The sequence below is a fragment of the Acipenser ruthenus genome, chromosome 24 (assembly GCF_902713425.1).
Source record: "Acipenser ruthenus chromosome 24, fAciRut3.2 maternal haplotype, whole genome shotgun sequence".
Lineage (NCBI taxonomy): Eukaryota > Metazoa > Chordata > Actinopteri > Acipenseriformes > Acipenseridae > Acipenser > Acipenser ruthenus.
In genome coordinates, this window is record NC_081212.1 from 6,882,069 (window position 1) to 6,898,142 (window position 16,074).

At 43.1% G+C, this 16,074-nt stretch overlaps 2 protein-coding genes across 3 annotated transcripts; one reads left to right on the forward strand and one right to left on the reverse strand.

Moving 5' to 3' along the window:
* Positions 1–3,142: 3,142 nt before the first annotated feature.
* Positions 3,143–4,412, reverse strand: LOC131700519 (E3 ubiquitin-protein ligase TRIM50-like). The gene has a single exon (XM_058998253.1). The coding sequence runs from the start codon at positions 3,712–3,714 to the stop codon at positions 3,217–3,219; it is 498 nt and encodes a 165-aa protein (XP_058854236.1). The 5' UTR covers positions 3,715–4,412; the 3' UTR covers positions 3,143–3,216.
* Positions 4,413–4,484: 72 nt separating this feature from the next.
* On the forward strand, positions 4,485–14,322 carry LOC117429515 (inactive peptidyl-prolyl cis-trans isomerase FKBP6). 2 transcript variants are annotated; one of them, XM_058998252.1, is made up of 9 exons: positions 4,485–4,736; positions 5,941–6,058; positions 6,707–6,796; positions 6,943–7,145; positions 8,059–8,178; positions 8,477–8,674; positions 10,799–10,908; positions 11,547–11,627; positions 11,917–12,477. In XM_058998252.1, the coding sequence occupies exons 1-8, from the start codon at positions 4,662–4,664 to the stop codon at positions 11,623–11,625; spliced, it is 993 nt and encodes a 330-aa protein (XP_058854235.1). In that variant the 5' UTR covers positions 4,485–4,661; the 3' UTR covers positions 11,626–11,627; positions 11,917–12,477. The 2 variants fall into 2 exon arrangements, with proteins under 2 accessions (XP_058854235.1, XP_033904957.3); XM_034049066.3 differs by lacking the exon at positions 11,917–12,477 and adding an exon at positions 13,333–14,322 and having other exon boundaries at positions 4,487–4,736.
* Positions 14,323–16,074: the final 1,752 nt, after the last annotated feature.

Genomic DNA, 16,074 nt, shown 5'->3' on the forward strand with positions numbered 1-16,074 from the left:
TGCTGGCTCACCCTGATGAAGTTGAGTTGGCTCTCGTGTGTGTGTGTGAAGGTGCTGGCTCACCCTGATGAAGTTGAGTTGGCTCTCTCGTGTGTGTGTGTGTGAAGGTGCTGGTTCACCCTGATGAAGTTGAGTTGGCTCTCGTGTGTGTGTGTGAAGGTGCTGGCTCACCCTGATGAAGTTGAGTTGGCTCTCTCTCGTGTGTGTGTGTGAAGGTGCTGGCTCACCCTGATGAAGTTGAGTTGGCTCTCGTGTGTGTGTGAAGGTGCTGGCTCACCCTGATGAAGTTGAGTTGGCTCTCTCGTGTGTGTGTGAAGGTGCTGGCTCACCCTGATGAAGTTGAGTTGGCTCTCTCTCGTGTGTATGAAGGTGCTGGCTCACCCTGATGAAGTTGAGTTGGCTCTCTCGTGTGTGTGTGAAGGTGCTGGCTCACCCTGATGAAGTTGAGTTGGCTCTCGTGTGTGTGTGTGTGAAGGTGCTGGCTCACCCTGATGAAGTTGAGTTGGCTCTCGTGTGTGTGTGTGAAGGTGCTGGCTCACCCTGATGAAGTTGAGTTGGCTCTCGTGTGTGTGTGTGAAGGTGCTGGTTCACCCTGATGAAGTTGAGTTGGCTCTCTCGTGTGTGTGTGTGAAGGTGCTGGTTCACCCTGATGAAGTTGAGTTGGCTCTCGTGTGTGTGTGAAGGTGCTGGCTCACCCTGATGAAGTTGAGTTGGCTCTCGTGTGTGTGTGTGAAGGTGCTGGCTCACCCTGATGAAGTTGAGTTGGCTCTCGTGTGTGTGTGTGTGAAGGTGCTGGCTCACCCTGATGAAGTTGAGTTGGCTCTCGTGTGTGTGTGTGAAGGTGCTGGCTCACCCTGATGAAGTTGAGTTGGCTCTCGTGTGTGTGTGTGAAGGTGCTGGTTCACCCTGATGAAGTTGAGTTGGCTCTCGTGTGTGTGTGTGAAGGTGCTGGTTCACCCTGATGAAGTTGAGTTGGCTCTCGTGTGTGTGTGAAGGTGCTGGCTCACCCTGATGAAGTTGAGTTGGCTCTCTCGTGTGTGTGTGAAGGTGCTGGCTCACCCTGATGAAGTTGAGTTGGCTCTCGTGTGTGTGTGTGAAGGTGCTGGTTCACCCTGATGAAGTTGAGTTGGCTCTCGTGTGTGTGTGAAGGTGCTGGCTCACCCTGATGAAGCTGAGATGACTCTCTCGTGTGTGTGTGAAGGTGCTGGTTCACCCTGATGAAGTTGAGTTGGCTCTCTCTCGTGTGTGTGTGTGAAGGTGCTGGCTCACCCTGATGAAGCTGAGATGACTCTCTCGTGTGTGTGTGAAGGTGCTGGTTCACCCTGATGAAGTTGAGTTGGCTCTCTCGTGTGTGTGTGTGAAGGTGCTAGCTCACCCTGATGAAGTTGAGTTGGCTCTCATTGTTCAGCTGCTCCAGGGTCCCCTCGATCTCCTGGAACTTGCCATCACATCCACCTGTTTCTGGAGGGTGCTGATCAGCGCCGCTGCCCTGATCTCCACAGTGAGCATGAAGATGGACTCCTCCTCCTCAAGACAGTGCCGCAGCTCCCCAAACTCCTTCCGGATCACCCACTTGAAAACGTCACACTCGTTCTGTTTGGGACAGCACAGCGCAATACTAATTCACCCTTACATAGCGATCTTCATACCAAGGTACCCTTATAAAAGTTTACCACGATATCTGTGCAGGTTTACCGTGCTTCTCGCTTGGTTATACTATTTACCATCGTTTACCTTGGTTTGCCATGTTAATCCCTGAGAAATCTGTATATCCTGAAATAATAAAAAAACAGCCACAAGAAAAGGTAATAAATCTGCCACTGGAAGAAACAGAACACACCACGCCCTAGATGTATTCATTCTCAAAGTGAACAAGAAGACATTGTTTTTAATGACTTGGTTTTTGCTCGTCTCAGCTGGCACTATCCACAAAGCCAGCACATTGCTGCCGCGTCAGTCTCCTTACTCACTGTGATTCGCAGATCTGCTCCTCCAGCTTTCTTTTCTGCGTCTGAATTTCAGTCAACAAAGCAGAAAGATCCTCCTAAAGAATGAAACAAAGACAGGCTTGTATAGTGTAGCACCGTGAGTGAACGCCGCTGCTGGGCACTCGGCCACTCAGACCTCAAGCAGTGCGTAATATAGGGGCAAAGTCTTGAGTCACTGTGCAATTGTATGGCTCAATGGTGTCAACCAATACACACTTGTGATACATTGCAGCACATAGTACTGTAACAGGCAGTGTTGAGTGCAATATATATCCTAATCCACAGTGTTGCTGGTATTCCTGAGGTCTACTAATGCTTCTTCATAGTCTAGGCTGGGGTAAACGCTACTGTGATAATGCTATCTCAAAGAAACTTCTCCTCAAAGGCAAAGGGTATGAAATACAGGTAACAGAATGGCACATACAGGTACTAGATCGCTCCTCTGGCACATAAGCAGTGATCATCAAAAAGAAAAACAAGTATAGCAAACCCTATTGTAATGTGCGTGTGACCAAATCCAGCAGTGCAGAATAACCCTGGTTATCTTCTAAAGGGTTATCTTTCTGCCGTGCCTCGTGTTTGCCTGCTTCATTAATGTTTGTGATAGCAGCATTCTTTGTGCAGGGATTATAGTTGTGTTATTGCCTAACTCAATGTCAAAGTCAATGGCCTGAAAAGAAAAAAAGCTTTATTATTTTTAGGAGCCTGCTTGAAATGTGATCACCAGAAGCCAAAAGCAATGGCCAAAAATAAAAGTAAAAAGATAAGATTGTTAGAAGTTTGAAAACACGAGCAGAATCATTGGCAGACCCCAACGTCAGCAGCAATGGCAACACAATGAGTTCAGATCACTAATGCTGGACACTGGTACTGATATGCACCAGACCACCCAAGTGACCCGCATTGGAATTGTCTTTAAAACACACAGACCCGCGAGAGTCATTGCGCAACCCGCCAAATAAAACTGACATGTAAGATCGCCGTGTGGGCGATGTAAAAAAATCTGGCGTTTGTCATTATATATGATTGTATGTACATTCCATTCATTGACGGGCTCTTAGTTCAAGTTCCAACTGAAACACTGTCATTTCATACTGTAAATTGTCAAGGCTATTTAATATTATACTTACAATAAATAAGGCAAGTTTCAGAAAAGAAAGAAAGAAAGAAAGAAAGAAAGAAAGAAAGAAAGAAAGAAAGAAATAAATTTCAAATTAGATTTTTTTTTTTACATCGACATAATTATACATGATAATATAATACAGAGCCACGTCAGGAATTGCCTCGAGTCCAACCCCCACCAGCCCTCGTGCACGATTAGCTTCATCCTGCTGTACACGCTGGTCAACGGAGTGATCTTATGGTTCCAGGGGGCGCCAATGCTGCTACACAGCCCGCAGATGACCTCCTGGTCCTGCTCGCAGAAGAGACTCAGCGGGTTGTGGTGCTGCAGGCAGCTCTCCAGCTCCGGGTGAGAGTCGTTCAGCTCGCTCATGGCTTCCACAATCCGGGCCAGGGAGACGTTGGGAGGGGAGCTGCCCCCGTCCACCTCGCAGCGGGACACGGGGCACCGGAGCTGGCCGTATGTGTCGAGGGTCATCGAGCTCAAGCACGACTTGCAATAGGAGTGGCCGCATTGCAGCATCAGGGGCTCGGCGAACACCTCCAGGCAGATGGGGCACAGGAGCTGGTTCTCCAAACACTCCAAGCTGCAACTCCGAGCCATCTCACTGCCGGGACAGGGCACCGCTGCTCAGATTAGGTACTGCCGCGTTCTTAAGGCCTGTCCAATATATAGATTCAGGTTTCAAAATATATGGGCTCAGGCAAATACTACAAAATAAACGTCACCGAGCAGTGTCAGGTACAATGCTTATCAAGCTCGAGACCAGGCGAACACGTGAGCAAAGGCTTGTGACTTTGTTTTCCCAAATGAAGTCAAATAAATGAGTTTCCTGCACACCTTGCACAAATGTACATGATCATTGCAGTAATCTTTTTTTCTCAATTCAAATCTTGCAAACGTGTTGTGTGATTCGTACATCCCTTGCATAATCCTGGCATTTATTTATTTTATTTTATTTTATTTTTGTGCATGGTACCCATGAAATCCTTGAAAAGGATATTTCAGGGTTATAGGGGAGTCATCATTAAAAGTCTCTTGCCAATGTGGTGAGGAAATAAAAGGCAAATCGAATGGCTATATTGCAAAAAGCGTGGAATACAAGTCTAGAGAGGTTATGCGTAGATTATACAATGCCCAAGTTAGACCCCATATAGAACACTGTGTGCAGTCCTGGTCACCTCAGTACAAAAATGCATCATTGCACATATGTGAACTACCTGCTCTATTCTGTGGCGACCACCGTGTCTAGAAAAAAAAAAAGATTGCATGCGATTGGTCACAAGCCGAGTTGGGCGGGAGTTGATTGAAACAACAAAACTCTGATTGGTCCACACAACGCGCGCGTGCCAGTGTATTAGTGAGTAGGTTTACGGTTCGAGTCGGAGTTTGTGGTGAGGCAGATGTTTAGTAAAGAGCTTGAGAACATAAAATATAAAAAACGAAGTCTGATATAGAATACACGTTTAATATTGTTAATACATCTACTTGGCATATACTTAAAAAAAATAAAAATAAAAAATAACTCCAACACGAGTCGCGTGTACATCATGTCTAAGAACGGGGTACCGCCGAGGCTCCAGCAGTTCTACCCGGTGGATGAGAGACCAAGCCCGGACAGACAGGTGAGGCCAACGCGGGAACAAGGGGGCGAGGTTAAGACTGTGGTCTCCAGTTGAAATCCATTTCCAAACAAAAATGTGCCCCGCGCTTTATATATCTTTGAAACCAACACAACGAAGAAAAAAAAAATGAGAAAAACTATACAAGTATTGCGATTTCCTCTAAAAAAAAACATTGGCATCAAAACAAACCCCGAAAAACAGGTGATGACGAGAAGAAAAACCCGTAAACAAACAAAATGCTGCTTAATAATAAACGTGAGTGCAGGCTGTTACATTTCTTTACCCTTGCCAACAACGAAGAGCGGTTTACACATTCATTTAAGCATCAACTTCCATTTTGTGTTGTCCGAATGTCTGGATATGGAATCTGGCTTGTTATTTAGTTAATAGATTACAGGCCTTCTGTGGTTTGTGAGTTGATTGAATCAATCTGTGCTTGTTTTATAGTACAATAAAGACATTTACAGTTGTGTGCAAATATTAGAACCCCTCAAGATTTGGCTTTCTTTGTATACCTACCTGCATGACAACCTCTGGGTGTGAGAATTTAAATTTTCGGACAGTGATATAGAAACAGTAGGCACTCGTGTGTGAAAATGTTAGACCACTTTGTGCTTTAACTAGGCATCTTAAACAGTCTCATGCATTTTACCATGTGTGTCTATGTGTTCTTTTCTCTTACTATTTTAAATGACTTGCATGTGGCCACTAACAGGGATTTTTAGTTAGACGAAAGGTGCTACTTTCACTGCTGCCAGAAGCTGCGCAAAACAAATTATTAATATAATAACTACCCATTTGACAACATATTTCAAGTTTTTTCAGCCCAGATGTAAAATTACTGACAGCAGCCTTTTTTGAGGTTTCTTACTGGCATTATAATTTGTACTGGTAGTAATTAGAAAACTCACAAAAGGCTGCTGGTCACTTTGTAAAAGCCTTCAGTAATTAAGTTGAGCTCCGGATTTTCAGTCTCTATTTATATTATGCTGAGGGAACACGGAGCCACATTGTGGCTTGGAACTTGGTTTCAGGAGACTAGGTTTCAGGCCATTGCATGGCACACCAGGGGAGACTTACTAGGTCTCTGGGTCTCCTGGAAGCAGGTTTCAAGCCATTGTTCCTGAATTTGTGGCTTCGCTCAGCTCTAGGCTGCCAGCCCTCCCACATTACTGGTGCTCACATTGCCCTTGCCTTGTCCTAGAGCCCGTACCAGCGTCTGGCCAGGCAGATGCAGGATGTCCTGGGGGACGGTGGGGTGCTGAAGGAGGTGATCAGGGAAGGGGAGGGGCCGCTGGTCCCGGAGAATGCATCAGTAGCAGGTAAAGTAAACCTGAAGCCAGGGAGATCTCACCCAGTGTCATTAAAGAAGCCTACAGAGCTCGCCTATGCTGTAAAATGGAGCCGTACTCCATAAAGAATGCTTTCGGTATTCCACAGAAGTGTGAAATGTTGTTTGCCTTGCGTACAGTCACCCCTTTTTTATTGATAGTGGTACATGTTAGCTGGGCATTGGAAATAAAGATGATACATTTGCAACAGAGCAGAGAGTTAAGTAAGTATTGAGTGTTCCTTTCAAATTACACCCAGAGCACCTCGTAGCAACGTGCAGATAAACTGAGCTTCCCCAGCCTGGCTTTGTCAGGAGTCGGGGTTGTTTTATATTTCTGTATGTGCTGCAGGTCATCATGCTGCCTCCAGGGGGGTCTTTGTACCCCAGTTTGGAGACCACTGTTTAGGCAAATGACAAAGTAGCTAATGAAAGCTATGACCATACCACCCTCTAATAACTTGTCGTCAGTTCGGCAGTATAGAGGGCTGCCTTATGACAAGGGAACACTGCATTCACTTTTCTATGTATTTGAATGTTTTTTTGTTTTTACATTTAGAAGGCTGCCTATATCTCTGTCTCCCTCTCGAGATTATAATTATTATGACTGTTTGTTTTTCCTTTTATCATTTTTTTCCAGTTCATTATTCAGGTTACCTTGAATATGCAGACAGACCTTTCGATACCAACTGCTACATGAAGTTCCCTCGGCTGATGAAGCTTGGAAAAGGTGGGGATGAAGTCAGGTACAATATGACTGTGTACACTGGAGCAGAAACAGAAATAAATACACAGTTCTATGTATTTTTTGTTCTTTATTTGTACGTAGATCATTTTAGAAGTACTCATGGTCGATGGTGTTTCTGTGTTTTGCAGATGTGACGTTGTGGGGCCTGGAGGTGGGTTTGCTGACTATGAAGAAGGGCGAGTTCTCCCGATTCCTCTTCCTCCCCAGGTATGCGTACGGGAGGCTGGGCTGCCCGCCACTGACGCCCCCCAGCGCCACAGTGCTCTTCGAGGTGCAGCTCATTGACTTCCTGGACTCTGCCGAGGTCGATGACTTCTTCTCCAGGACTCCAGTAAGTACTTCTGCCCGCTAACCCTGCATGAATCGTATCCCAAACAGTGGGGATGCCGGGATGGCACCTGGGAAAGCTATTGAACATCATTTACTCACAGTGAGCTAGAGCTAGTGGCAGTCGGAGCCGTGTCTGAGAAGCGATAGTTTTGAGGATTGATTTGGACTGGATTTTTTGTTTGCTGAACTAGGAACTACAGTAATCGTTTTAATTACAATGCAGAATATTAGTCAACATTTTAATGTGTTGGGTTTTTTTTTTCCCCCGTGATGGGAAAAACATTTTCAATGTAACCTCCCTATTCCTAGCGGTCAAAACCGAATTCTTATTAAACAGCAGTAATCACAAATACAAAATAATGATAATGTTCATGAATTGGACAAAGGTTCTGCGCATTTCATGGTACTTGGTTATGTCTGACAGGCTAGAAGTATGTACAGCTATGGCCAAAAGTTTTGCATTAACTAGAATTTTAGGATTGAGACTTAATTTAAGTATATAGAGAACTACAAAGCGGTGGTATGTAATTCAATATGTTAACGTAACATTATTCAGCAGGTTTCATTTGACTTTATGAAGCAAGATTAGTTCATTCTATAGGGTGATGTAAAACTTTTGGACACAGCTGTACATAATGTACGGCACACTTATCTCCACTTTGAGAATCTGTGATCCAGTAGTTAGGGTATCAGGATCTGGCTCTTGCATCCTGTGGAAGATGTGTATGCTGGTTGCCATACCAGTGCAAAGAAACGCACTCAGTTAACATGGGGTGCAGGGATCCCAAACAAACCATGCAACGCGTCATGTAGCAGGTAGCAGCATGGGAAAGAGGATGCTGTGGTTGGCACCTTGCACCACCTGTTTGCATGTGCTCTGTGTCACATGACTACAGCCACCCTTCACTTCCCAGGATGAGCAGAGCGAGGTCCCCCTGCCCAGACTGCTGAAAGTGGTGGATACAGAACGAGGCTTCGGCAACAGGCTTTTCAATCAGAGGCATTACGAAGACGCCAAAGACCGATACAAACAGGTACGGTCTAAAAATAAAATGAATGTGGAAATAAATAAAATACAGGGCATGTTAGCCATGTAGCTGAAAATCGAGGCTTTCAGCACACATTGCAGGCCATGTGTTGAGAACTGTTTTGTCTGATTTCTGGTAAAACAATTAAGAGCTGCTTTTCTACATTGAGTTAATATGCTGTAGACCGTAGTGACCTGCTTTTTCATTGTAATGCATTTCATTTATATCCACGGCTGAGATACATGGGTTAACAACGCCTGACAATCTGAATATTTCGCTGCTCACTTTGTCTTTTCGTTCACAGGCGGTGACGCTGTTGAAGAACCGGGAGCCAGTGGACGAGGTGCAGAAGAGGGACATTGAGGCGCTGAAGCTGCCGTTTTTCCTGAACCTGTCCCTGACGCTCCTGCGCCTGGAGCAGCCTGCCAAGGCTCTGGCCTATGGGAAGAAGGCCCTGGAGATCGACGCCCGCAACACCAAGGCGCTGTTCCGCTGCGGGCAGGCGAGTGCAATACAACGGGAGACTGGCTCCAGAGCTGTGAATTCAAAAAGCAAAACCCAGCAACTCATGCACAACCTCATTTTACTATTGGCTTTGATGAAGACTTCTAGTTTTACACGTTGTGTGTGTGTAACTATATAAATTCACAAACCCCATTTTAGTATTTATTCATTCATTTTATTTTGAAAGGTTATTCACTTACAGACGTGCTCAAATGTGTTGGTACCCTTACAGCTCATTGAAATAATGCTTAATTCCTCCTGAAAAGTGATGAAATTAAAAGCTATTTTATCATGTATACTTGCATGCCTTTGGTATGTCATAGAATAAAGCAAAGAAGCTGTGAAAAAAGATGAATTATTGCTTATTCTACAAAGATATTCTAAAATGGCCTGGACACATTTGTTGGTACCCCTTAGAAAAGATAATAAATAATTGGATTATAGTGATATTTCAAACTAATTAGTTTCTTTAATTGGTATCACACATGTCTCCAATCTTGTAATCAGTCATTCAGCCTATTTAAATGGAGAAAAGTAGTCACTGTGCTGTTTGGTATCATTGTGTGCACCACACTGAACATGGACCAGAGAAAGCAAAGGAATGAGTTGTTTGAGGAGATCAGAAAGAAAATAATAGACAAGCATGGTAAAGGTAAAGGCTACAAGACCATCTCCAAGCAGCTTGATGTTCCTGTGACAACAGTTGCAAATATTATTAAGAAGTTTAAGGTCCATGGAACTGTAGCCAACCTCCCTGGGCGCGGCCGCAAGAGGAAAATCGACCCCAGATTGAACAGAAGGATAGTGCGAATGGTAGAAAAAGAACCAAGGATAACTGCTAAAGAGATACAAGCTAAACTCCAAGGTGAAGGTACGTCAGTTTCTGATCGCACCATCCGTTGCTTTTTGAGCGAAAGTGGGCTCCATGGAAGAAGACCCAGGAGGACTCCACTTTTGACAGAAAAACATAAAAAAGCCAGACTGGAATTTGCTAAAATGCATATTGACAAGCCACAATCCTTCTGGGAGAATGTCCTTTGGACAGATGAGTCAAAACTGGAGCTTTTTGGCAAGTCACATCAGCTCTATGTTCACAGACGAAAAAATGAAACTTTCAAAGAAAAGAACACCATACCTACAGTGAAACATGGAGGAGGCTCGGTTATGTTTTGGGGCTGCCTTGAATCTTGAATCTGTGCAGGGCACAATGAAATCTCAAGACTATCAAGGCATTCTGGAGCGAAACGTACTGCCCAGTGTCAGAAAGCTCTGTCTCAGTCGCAGGTCATGGGACCTCCAACAGGATAATGACCCAAAACACACAGCTAAAAGCACCCAAGAATGGATAAGAACAAAACATTGGACTATTCTGAAGTGGCCTTCTATGAGTCCTGATCTGAATCCTATCGAACATCTATGGAAAGAGCTGAAACTTGCAGTCTGGAGAAGGCACCCATCAAACCTGAGACAGCTGGAGCAGTTTGCTCAGGAAGAGTGGGACAAACTACCTGTTAACAGGTGCAGAAGTCTCATTGAGAGCTACAGAAAACGTTTGATTGCAGTGATTGCCTCTAAAGGTTGTGCAACAAAATATTAGGTTAGCGGTCCCATCATTTTTGTCCATGCCATTTTCATTTGTTTTATTATTTACAATATTATGTTGAATAAAAAATCAAAAGCAAAGTCTGATTTCTATTAAATATGGAAAAAACAATCGTTTTTTGTGGAGGGGTACCAACAAATTTGAGCACGTCTGTATATACAGGATCCAATTAGTTATTCATTTATTTACTTTAATTTTTGTCTTCCATTGTCCACTTGTCACCCTCAATTTTTATATTAACTGTTCAAGAGCATTTTCAGGAATGCAGTTATGATGTCATTGTTTAAGCTGGTTACTTCAACCTTACCAATGCGGACAGTATTAAGTATAAGTATTGAGATCATGAATGTGGATTGAAACTCGCACTGCTTGCAAGGTCCTGGTAGTATGTATATTTTTGTGATTCTGATGCCTGTACAGAGAAGTGTACTGTGGGTGTAACTGACATACCTTGTGTCCTTTTCTGAAACAAATACACAGTGGCTCACTGGAAAATCTTTTTCTGATATATTTTTTCAGGCTTGTTTTGAGTTGGGAGATTATGAAAAGGCCAGACATTTCCTTGTGATGGCTCAAGCAGAAAAACCCTTTGATGCAGATATCAACAACCAGCTGAAAAAATTGGCTAGGTCAGTCCTTTTTGTTTCCATTTATTGACCTAATGCTGGTAATGTTTGTATTGCTTTGCATTGTTTGGAGGACTGCAGCTCTGGCCAAAAGGTTTGTATCACCTAGAATTTTAGGATGAAACATCATAATTTATTTATTGAACATCATGTAATCAAAGAAACTACAAAATGAGATCGCAAGTGTCTACCGGAAGCCATAATAGTAGTACAGTGTTAGATGTTCAATTTTGAAATGTTAGTTTTTCGTTAAGTGTATGGAAAACTACAAAACGATATGTAATTGAATATGTTAATGTAACATTCAGCAGGTTTCATTTGACGTTATGAAGCAAAATGAGTTAATTATCTCGGGTGACGTAAAACTTTTGGCCATAGCTGTAGGTGTAAAAACATTTCCTTTAGTATGCAGGACACTGAAGTAAAAAAAGGACAGGCTTACAGAGTTAGAGCTGCTGGTGCACTAAACGTCTTGTTGTCAATACACAGAATACACTGCCTTGCACTGTAACCAGAATGCAAACACCCCATTCTCAGCACTAAACATCCATTCTCAGTCATGCAATACTACTACTTCATAAGAACCTCTGCGCTCTGTTAGCCTGTACTGTTATGAGCACTGAAAAACTTCACCTTTGCAGTCATTACAGACACTATACTGAGAAGGAGAAAGAGATGTGCACCAAGATGTTTGCAGACTTTCATGCATCAGAGAAGTAAAGGTAAGCTTTTTTTGTATTGGTTATTTGTCTGGAAGAGATATTAGCGAGACACCAGAAAACGGAAAACATACTGTATGAAAATACTGCACATTCCTATGTAGTTTGGTTAAATTGTTGGAAATGTTCAGTCATATGGAACTGGTGTTATACCAGTAGTTGCCTTTAGAGGGCATTGTATGAACAATAATTACAGTATGTTGGTTATAGAATCCCTGGATGGAGCATGGATAAAAATAACTGTATAGGGAAACTTAACCTTGCTGGCTTAGACTGAGGATTTTTCCATTAGCAGAAGACGGCGTTGAGCAGTTATCACCCATAGCAGCAGTTATGGCTTCTTTCAAGGCACGCATCATGAAACTGGGTAATAAAGTCATTCAATCTAACGAGACGTGCAGTCGGCAACCACAATCCTAATCGAATATTGAACAGGTAATAGCTGACAGTAATCAAGGCATTCAGAACTCTATTGTTAAAAGACAAAAAGCAAACAAAAAAAAAAGTGACTTTTTCCAAAACCTTCAAATAGATGGGAAAACATACATGTGCATAATATTGTACTTTGTGATCTAATGCATGCATTAAGAAACTTAAATTAAAAGCAAGATGATTAATTGTTTCATCTATGCAAAACTTTATCCATGATGACCTTTACATCAAACTGTTCTAACGATGCAATAAGCTGGTCTCCAACCCTTAATGAGTCAAGATTAACAGGTGTTCCAGATCTTTAGCCAGTGATGATGTAAAGACACCTAGAAATCCTGCAGGATTGGGGCTCTAGGACCAGGGTTGCAGACCCCTGAGCTAGACTAACAACTACATTTATTAAAAGAATTGTACAAATTAATTTATAGGACAGTAATAGCAATTTTTGTTTTTTTTGGAGGGGGGGGGGGGGGGGGGTTTGTAAGATTCCAGAATATTTGTCACTTTACTGGTTGGTTACACTGTGAAACAGACGTTTTTTGTGTGTTGGTTTAAAAAAAAAAAAAAAAAAAGGAACCTGCTTGCTTGTACAGCCCTGCCGCACGTCCCTTCACCCTCGTTTACCATGACGTGACAGTAGTTTAGAGATCAAAGCTGACTCAATGTAATTTAGGAATCATATTAATGACATGCTTTGGCTGCTCTTCAAAGCATTCTGGCACCCTCCAGTACAGCTGAGGCGTCTTCATGTTATCAACAAGGGTGATCTCTGTGTTTTGTTTTTTGTTTTCATTCAAATCCTGGAAGGGAGTTTTCGTGTTTATAAAAGGTGAGAGGAATTAAATTGCCAGCTGCAGACAGCAGCCCTCTGTCTACCCACACAGCAGACAAGTTGATAAAATCAAGTGAGCTGTATTTATCAATGTACCTGATTAGGACAAGCACCTTGTTTGCAAGGGTACACTGAAACATTGGGGCACAGCGTACAATTCATTCAACACTGCTTTTTAAATAATGCAATTGCGCAATTTGTAGGACTGATTTTCAGCTTTACCACTAGACCACACTTCTGTTCCTCTAACCAGTGAGCTACACAGCCTCCCAGTCCTTCAGTTCTAACTACCAAACCACACTAGCTGTCTCCAAGTCCCACACCACTAATCACAGCCTCCCAGTCCCTCGGATCTAACTGCTTGCCTCCCAGTCCCTCCGATAGCAGACGAGGGCTGGCGTGTGAGTATTGCAACTTAAGTCCTATCTGTGTCCTGGTTTTCAGGTGAAGGGTTTGGTGAATCCAGAGTCTATCACAGAGAACTCCAGAGAGGAGGGAGAACCACAGAAAAGAAAAGGCTTCTGCTGTGATCAGCAGATTGTTTTTTTTTTTGTAATTTTTGTTTATTTTTGGAAACATGGAAGATTTTGAAGGAGGAATACTGTACCGGGCAGCAGTTGCTTCAAGTGTTTGCCTCGTTTGTAAAGGGAGCGATGCAAGGGCTTGGTTGCTGTTGGCGTTAAGGGAGGTCAGTAATGACTTGAGTTCATTCCCTTTGATTCCACCCCTTCAGGACTGGGGTGACGTTTCATTTAAACAAACAAAAAAAAAGACACCATGTTTGGCATTGTAACAAGGCTCAAGCTTCCTTCCTGCTTTAACACACGTTATCATGACCAAAAGGTGGTAGAAGGTTGTGAATGTCACCTGCAGGCTCTGTTCGAGCACTTGAAGGACATCGCCTTGTTCGTAACATGGTGGTGATTTGGTTATGCTGATGACACTGAAGCGAAAATGCCTACAGTCGTCATGTTATTACCAGGTAATATCTAGCTTCCTGTAAGTGACAAAAGGTGCGTATGTAAATTGTTCCTTGATCAAGTCTGTCTTCTTGATCAAAACCTGTTCCCTCTTTGAGAGGAGGTCAATATGCCTCTAATTCACTGCAGGTGTTCCTGTCCCCTTGAGATCATAGTTTAATATTTTTAAACTGCATTTTTCTAGCTAAAACCTGTAAAGCTTAATTTAGCCATCACAGCACATAGTTGGGAGATTTTCTCAATGTTTTTTTTTTTTGTATTTTTTTTGTGTGTGAATTTGAACCATTTAACATTTTGCACAGCATTTACATATGTAGTGTGTTTCAGAAATACTTTAAATCACCCATAGCTGTTTTTCTTGCTGTGCATATTACTGGGCTGTGAGTATTGCTGTCTGCTGAGTTGTTTTGCCTGTTCTCTGTATCTTCCTAAGGCACTGGTACCAGAAAAAGCACAAATAAAGATGCTGTTGTTTTTGAAGTTTTTTTTTGTTTTTTTAGTTTTGTTTTTTGGGCAAGTTTTTATAGCTTTTAAGACATTTCATAAATCATTCAAAGTAAATCAATAAAACCTGTACAAGTTTCAACAAGCTTCACAGTGTATCAAACGCTGCCAATGATCTACAACTCTGGCACAGGTAGCAGAGTCAACACCTGAAACCTATCCGTCTGTCATCGCTCACAAAATGTAATTCAGAAGCCAGAGCGATGGCAATATCTAATCCTCTATACCTTTAGCTTTTGCAGAATAGACCAATAGATCAGCCTAGAAGCGTGCATTACGCTTTGTGTTCAAGGTATGTAGTTTTGGAATTATATTTCATGATCCTCAATTTCCCTCTCCCTGTAGTATACAGAATCGTCGGGGACGTGATACTGGCTCTTTAAATGTGGCAAGGGAGATTGAATAGAAGTTAGGTTTACAAAAGGGCCGCACATAATAAAACTCTGAATTGTGTTTAAACTCCACAGTGGGGTGGGGTGGGGGTTAAGAAATGTTAGGATGGAAAAGTGGTGAGTGTTCCAGCGCCTCCCCGCCCCCCGCCCCTTCGTTTTACCTCCACCAGACCTGGCACCCATGTAAGGACCCCTTTGATAGCTGCTGCTGCTGCTGCTTCCTCCCCTCAGTTTGCATTGGCAGCACCTTGTCTCTACCAGCGCCCATGGCTTCTGACAGCCAGAACTGTGCCCTGAAAGATTAATGGTGCTTCAAAGGGCTCCCGCTGCGCTCACCTGTTGTATCTGGCACCCTGCAGGCAGATAATTGGTGCACTATACAGCGTGTCCTGACAACACAATCATACTGGGTGTTTTTTTCTTCTATTAAGCTTGTGGCTTATAGGCGACAGTGCTGTACAGCAGTGACAAGGACAGTGTTGAGATAGTCATTTGTGGATGGGCGTTTGACACTAGCACTGTATTTCCTTCTTGATGTGTTATGGAGGTGTGAAGATAAGGGAGTCCTTGGCATGTCTGTGCAGCACTGGTGTTTGCCACTGGAGATGTCTTCTTTCTTACCTGGTCCAGATCAATGTCTGTTGATACAACCCACCCCCCGTGTAAAGTCTCTCAGCTGTAATCTGTGAAGGCACACTCTGAGAGTTTCAGACTATTTGTCTATGTTAACTGCAGCTCCATTCCCAAGCTCATATTTACATTACATCAAACAAATGCCATCTTCAGATTCCAACCACGTTCCAAGTTGCTTCCATTTAAAAAGCTGCATGCTGTATAAAAAAAGGTTTGTTTGTGAATGTCGCTTAACAAGGGTGACCGTTTTCTTTAAATTGCAGGATTAATATACAGACCGAATTAGACTTCAGCTCGGCACATTAAATACTGGTTATGGCCTTCGCAAACTTTTCCAAGACATTTTTCGGGAAAGGCAAGCGAGTCTTATCCTCTTAACACTGAAGCATGTCCAATTAGCTTTTCATTTCAGTCCGTTCCACACCAGGTGCTGAATAACGCATGGTCTCTGGACAGACGCATCCTGTCTCATGGCCGGTTTTGGACTCTGCTCTTTTGGAAAAGGTTCTTTTCAAGTCATTAATAAAAGACAAGGCTGTGTCTGTACCACCCTCCTCAAAACGGGTTGTATAAATTGATTTAGTTCGTTGCTACTTCAGCCTTGAACCAGTTTCCTTGGACACCTGCCTGCCTGCCTGTCTGTCAATGAAGCAGAAGACAGATGTTTACAGAAGACA

What these genes read in the sequence shown, in the direction of transcription:
- LOC117429515 (XM_058998252.1), top strand. Translation starts at nt 4,662, where the DNA reads ATGTCTAAGAACGGGGTACCGCCGAGGCTCCAGCAGTTCTACCCGGTG. An exon ending in ACTTCTTCTCCAGGACTCCA is followed by an intron (nt 7,146 to 8,058) that starts GTAAGTACTTCT and finishes TTCACTTCCCAG; the next exon opens with GATGAGCAGAGCGAGGTCCC. An exon ending in CGCTGTTCCGCTGCGGGCAG is followed by an intron (nt 8,675 to 10,798) that starts GCGAGTGCAATA and finishes ATATTTTTTCAG; the next exon opens with GCTTGTTTTGAGTTGGGAGA.
- LOC131700519 (XM_058998253.1), bottom strand. Translation starts at nt 3,714, where the DNA reads ATGGCTCGGAGTTGCAGCTTGGAGTGTTTGGAGAACCAGCTCCTGTGC.